This window comes from Coregonus lavaretus (genome assembly GCF_964263955.1).
Source record: "Coregonus lavaretus genome assembly, chromosome: 30".
Taxonomy (NCBI): domain Eukaryota; kingdom Metazoa; phylum Chordata; class Actinopteri; order Salmoniformes; family Salmonidae; genus Coregonus; species Coregonus lavaretus.
In genome coordinates, this window is record NC_140017.1 from 15,900,272 (window position 1) to 15,906,765 (window position 6,494).

Genomic DNA, 6,494 nt, shown 5'->3' on the forward strand with positions numbered 1-6,494 from the left:
CTAGCACATCTGATTTATTCTGGTCTTCCTGGGATAATGAAATGAATGAATCATGAATATCTATAGCCATAGATAATCTAACAAAGTTCTCATTTTGTGAGAAATGTTTTTATTTATTTATTATAGAGCCAAATTATTATCAAAGAGAACGTAAGATGCAACATTTTTTGCAATGCATTTTCCTCTCAAGTCTCCACTAAATATAATTTCCTCAATCAATATAATGAAGCTAAGCCATATTGAAAAATGTATAGGATTCACGCTCAACTTAATAATAGTAAATAAACCATGACCAAAAACATACAAACGGCAGTTTGAAAATGTATACCATATTTTATTATTCTTAAGAACTTGATAAGAGGCACTTTATTTTCCTTGATTCTCAAGAGTTTACTCTTTAGCCTAATTGATGCATGTTCACTCCAATCAAACTTGGGAGAAACCAAAGTAAACTTAAATTAAATATATATACAATAAATAGGCTGTTTAACATTTAAACATATTTATGAAGTTATTTATACCCAGTTCAGGGGAGAACAATGCCTCTCCTTTAAAATGTCCATGCAAGTCCTTTTCTGCATTGCAGTTGAGCATCTCTATGTAATACAGTCCACACATCTTGTGTGTCTATAAAGAGCAATACTGAACATTTCCCTTTATGCATCAACTCGGGCTCCGGAGTGGCGCAGCGGTCTAAGGCACTTCATCTCAGTGCTTGAGGCGTCACTACAGACCCCCTGGTTCGATTCCGGGCTGTATCACAACCGGCCGTGATTGGGAGTCCCATAGGACAGCGCACAATTGGCCCAGCATCGTCCAGGTTTGGCCGGTGTAGGCTGTCATTGTAAATAAGAATTTGTTCTTAACTGACTTGCCTGGTTAAATTATTTATTTTATTTTTTTATACTGAAATAAGGAAAGCTGTTTCTGCTTCCATACTGTAGTGTGTGCTTCCTCCAAATGCACAGAAAAGCAGCAATTGACAGTTGAATTATAACTTCTCTCCTTCCTCTCAATCTTCTTCCATATACTACAATGTCACCCAAGTAGCTCCATACGTTTAGACAGAGCATTGAATGAACTGCATACTGGTAATATACTGTCTGTCAGTGTCAGACATGAGTGGGGCTGTCTGAGTAAGGGTCTGTCTTGGCCATGTGGAGCACCACGGCAGGGGCTTTGTAATGACAGTGTGTGCTGCTGCAGCTCACGCTGCCACAGGGCTTCCTGCTAGTCCTGTCTGATGCCAGCTTCCTGCTGCACAGGCCCTGCCAGGTCTGCAGGGTTTTGGAGCTCCACACCCACACACCACTGGTGATGCCCACCACCAGAGACATGAAGATCTTAAGCATGAACACCGCCACGGTGGGCACCGACGCATCCAGGGAGCAGTCCTCGTTCCGGCGCCTGGGGAACGACCCGCACTTGCCCTCCAGCCCCCTGAACTTCCAGTAGTCCATGTTGAGCCTCTCGTAGAAGTAGCAGATGATGACACAGGTGGCGGGCACCGTGTACAGGATGGAGTAGATGCCGATCTTCACCATGAGCTTCTCCAGCTTCTCTGTGTTGGTGCCTTCGGTTTTCATCACCTTGCGGATGTGGAATAGAGCCACAAAGCCGGTGAGGACGAAGGACGTGCCAATGACCAGGTAGCAGGAGAGAGGGATGAGCACAAAGCCGGTGAGCGCGCCAGAGTCCATGCTGCCCACGTAGCACAGACCCGTCAGCTCATCCCCTGCTACCTTCCTCATGGTGAGGATGACGATGGTCTTCAAGGCCGGGATGCCCCAGGCGGCCATGTGGAAGTAGTTGCTGTGGGCCTCGATGGCCTCGTGGCCCCACTTCTTGCCAGCAGCCAGGAACCAGGTGAGGGTGAGGATGACCCACCAGATGGACGAGGCCATACCGAAGTAGTAGAGGATGAGGAAGACGATGGTGCAGCCTGTGGACTCCAGCCCCTCCTGGATGATGTAGAGCTCGCCATTCTCCCGGTCGCAGGCGATGTTCTCTGCCCCGGCCACCGAGCGGATGATGAAGGCCACAGAGTAGATGTTGTAGCACATGGAGAGGAAGATGATGGGCCGCTCGGGGTACTGGAAGCGGTGGGGGTCCAGGAGGAAGGTGAGAACGGTGAAGGCCGTGGAGACAAAACAGAGCGTTGACCACACTGTCATCCAGATGAAGGCAAAGTCCTTGTCCCGTCTGGACCAGAACACGTCCACTGCCGAGGAGCAGCGGGGGGCACACGACTGGCTCTTCTCCACGTACTGGAACTTCTCTGGGTTCTCGCAGGACCCCAGACTGCCCGTGGAGCGCCCGTTACCACTACCCGGTTGCCTTGGCCGAGGGGGAACAGGAAGCATGCCCTCTCCCTTCTTGATCTCCGTCTTGGTGTCGTTCTCTGGAGCCTCCATGCACAGCGCGTTGGGGTCATTCCTGGTCGGGAGCTTGGAGCAATCCAATGAGTCAGGCCATGCGTAGTTGAACTTCTCCATAATGGGAGAGCACTTCTGCCTGGCCTGCTCACACATGGGTCTGCAGGCTGGGATGGAGGTAGACACTTTATCAGTGCACATGGGGGCGTAGAGGGAGCAGAGGAAGAAACGAAGGTGCACATCACAGCCGTACTCCACTAGAGGTGCAAACTCATTCAGCTTGATGGCAGCCTCCTTTTGGTTGTCATGGTCCATAAAATTGGGCATTCTGGTCATGTTGTAGCCAATGCCCTGGCACATGGGGATTCCTATAGGTTCGCATTTGGCTGGTCTGCCTCGTTCCAGGTCGTAGGTTCCTAGCTCAACACTGTAGCCAGCAACCACCAGCTGACACCAGAGAGAAATCAGTATCTTCAAAGGAGACCCCTCCATGCTTATTTTCAGTCATATGTTTAGTGTAAGAACACGTTGTATTTGTTCAGACCAAATGTAAATTCAAGAGGATATTTCCATATTATTTTACCATTGTAAGTACAGACCCAAAAATAAGCGTTATAAATCCGTTGTTACAAATGCATTTCCTGCTGCTACACAACGCAAATGCAGTAGGTTAACATTAGTCTATGATATATTTTTTAAATAAAGCTTCCACGGAATTAGGGAAGACTCCGAGCCAATTCGAGCACGGCAGAGTTCAATCTAGAAAATGAAGTTCGCATTGAAATGAGAAAATAACGTCGGTGAGCTCAAATAACGTTCATTACAGAAAGTGTACTCCTTATCCTTGAATAAAAACTGTTTAAAGTTGAATCCATGCAGCTGTTTGCAGCAGTAGATATATTTCACTCCACCTCGGACAACCACTCTCCATCCATCGTTTGAGAACACTGAACTTTCTCTTCTATCTGCGGCTCTTACCCAATGCGAGGGTGGGCACTCTCATGACGCGACGCTTCCATCTCGCACCGCCCACCACTGACCTGAGAAGCGTCTTTAAGCGCACGCCTATATTAATTCCACATTTCTTTATTTGGACATTTGAAAGTGGTGAGTGAGGTTTGGATATACTTGAATCTTATAATTTAACCGAGTGATCATGATCCTTAGGCTACTGTTTTCTTTTTACAATAGGCTATGTCCCATTCTGTCCAAATAGTCATCTTATGCTAGGCTACAAATCTTCTGCTTCTGCAATGGTTTAAGTGAGTAGTGAAATGGTCACTATTCATCATACAGTTTCACAATGTATATTATTATCTTTGGTATCACTAACATGGCACATGTTATGGGGCCAGTGTTTGTGTCTAGGTAAAATACTATTGTTACCATCTAGTGGCTGAATGGTAGGCTACAATTGCCCCCCCTTGACATCTCAAATAAGTGTTTGATATTTTAATTCACTGTGATATAGCTGACTCTACTCATGCACAACATCCCATTGATGAGGCTATCTTGGGAAAGGCCAAAGAGAGACCAGAATAGATCAAAGAGACAGTATGATCCAACAGCTTATAATATGACAGTGACACACAGCATAATACATCACAGACTTGGTAATAATATTAGACATGTTCATAAACTAGGTGCACATTAGGCCCATGAACTAGGTGCACCTCCGACACATGATGCTAAATATGAGATGTTTGAGCTTTCAAGGGTAAATGAAATATATGTATAAAATGCATCAAATATTGAAATAGGCAGCTTCCCCAACACGAGTTTATGAAAAGGTTTCATGAAATCAGTCAGAAATATCTGAAAGAGATCTCACCAAGGAGTAATTTCAGATGTGAATTAATGTATTTTCATTGTTGGTCCATTGCAGCAGTGCTTATTCTGCATCAAAGGGAGAGAGAGAGAAAAAAAGGAAAGCTTTTACTATTTTTCTTTATTTTCTGACAAATGGTGGTGAAGGTAGGCAATAAAACCACGTAACCCCTGGTGTTATAATGTGGCGCTGTATGAGATTTGACAGTTGGTAAAATATGCTGTCACCTTGCCTTCAATTTCAAATTGGGGCTTGATACTCATCTAGCCAGAGTGGAAGTGCATTCCAGACACAGAGATGTTATCTTGCTCCACGTCAGAATTATGCTTTTGGTAAATCTAGTATGATACTTCACAGTTCTCTAACGTAATTGAAAGAGCTAGCTTATGCTTAGCTTCTAAAAGGCCCAGGTTTCAAAGCCATGAGGCAAAGTGAGAGGGCCTAAGAGTAAAAAAGGCTTAACAAAAATATACTTATCTAGATATAGCTTCTGAAAGTGTAAAGCTCACACCGTGGAACAGTTGTGAGTCCATTTGAAATACTAGGTACCCATTACAAAGGCACAGTGATTGGAATTACCTATCAGGAAGGGAGACATGAGAGAGGTGGTTAACCCGAGAATTGATTTCCCACTTCTTGGAAGAAAGTACAAATGTTGATGTTAATTCAAATCCCTCATACACACACACACGCACGAACACACACACACGCACGCGCGCATGCACGCACGCACACGCACACACACACAAACACACTCCCCCTTTTCCAACACTGCAATATAACACAGCTTGCCATTGCCAGGTTTTTGTACAGTATGTCTTTATAATAAATGGCCTTCAAACAAACCAGCCATCTTGTGTTACATACAGTAATCAGACGATCCAACGTGTGGGCCTTGTAATTATTACTCCTCTTACTTATTGGTTATCATATATCAGACACCAAGCCATAAACACACTGTGGAGAACAATGGGAGAGCTTGCCACAGCTTGGGTTGACATCGCTCTCCCAGAGACGCTGGCTGTCTGAGGTCGTTATGGGTGTAATAAGAGACACCTCTCACTTAAAGCACTACATCTGGACGGCCATACTGCTTTTGACAGGGAGCACAATGGCATATTGTTGGAGGTCGGATCATGCAATTAACTCTTTGTTCATTCAGTCCCAATCCTCTACTGCTCTGATACTCTGAGCTTAGCTAAGTCTCACCGTATAGAATGAGGGGCAATCCCTTGTAGGTGTGGGTGGGGTAGAGTGTTCACTGAATGTTTGGGCACGGCTCTCAGGTAGTTTCAGAACCATTTCAGTAGCAGGAAATATGTTGCCTAATTTACTGCAGTGGGTGAGTGCAAAAGTGACGAACCCTCTGTTATGATCTACTGCACTACTGCACTATTAATATTCTGAACTCTCATGAACTACAGTATTGGACCATTATTGTCCTGCTATTCTGTAACTGGTTAAGAGAATTGAAAGGAACAAATTCTTTCATCATCACAACCCATCTGTGTTCTCCATCTCTCAGTGATGTGGAAAGATAATGTTCTTTACAGCTCTGGTGGTGGCAAGTAGACAAAATGAGTGAATGGCTGCCTATTCCTTGTCCACTCCTCTCCTCTCTCTCCATCAGCGGGAGGGAACACAGGTACTTAACGAGGTAGGCAAAACCCAGCACTTTTCCAAATCAATGGACCCAGGCAGCACAGACAGGCTCCTCAGAAGTATGGATAGAATGTGAGGTGCCAAGCAAAGCAAATATTTTTGAAGGATTTCAAAAATAAACGGGGGTCTCAGTTCTATATGAAGGATTCATTAAAAAGGTCCAAACAAAAGCATCCAACCAAACTATGTCAAGATACGTGCGATATCATGTACTGTAGAGAAAACTGAAGGAGATTTAATATAATCTCTCTACAAACAGGGATTCTAATCCACAACCCCTGACTCTCATCTATCCTTTAACCATGTCCAAAGTGAAAGGAAGAGACAGAATGTGTGTGTGTTTGTGTGTGTGTTCGCAGAGTTATGCAATTCCTGTCTAATTGTGTGTCCATGCATTAATTTGTGTGTGTTTGCATGTGTGCGTGTAGTCTGTGACAGATATATATAATAAGGAGAGGTAGGAAAGGGAAGCCTGATGTTGAATAGCTCAATCTGTGAGAGTTAACCTTTTCCCCTTTGTTTTTAAAAGCTGAACTTTCTGGGCATACACACGTCTTCTTTCACTGGTCCTGGGGGAGCAATGCAATGAAAAGCAATACTACTGTGTGGTCGCAGGCCTAGTGAAGGGG

The 6,494-nt window shown here is 44.6% G+C and overlaps 1 protein-coding gene across 1 annotated transcript; it reads right to left on the minus strand.

Annotated features, from left to right (window-relative positions):
• Nucleotides 1-492: 492 nt before the first annotated feature.
• LOC311105601 (frizzled-9-like) lies at nucleotides 493-2,867 on the minus strand (the record flags this gene model as incomplete). The annotated part of the gene is made up of 1 exon (XM_084147795.1): nucleotides 493-2,867. The coding sequence occupies one exon, from the start codon at nucleotides 2,865-2,867 to the stop codon at nucleotides 1,113-1,115; it is 1,755 nt and encodes a 584-aa protein (XP_084003921.1). The 3' UTR covers nucleotides 493-1,112.
• Nucleotides 2,868-6,494: the final 3,627 nt, after the last annotated feature.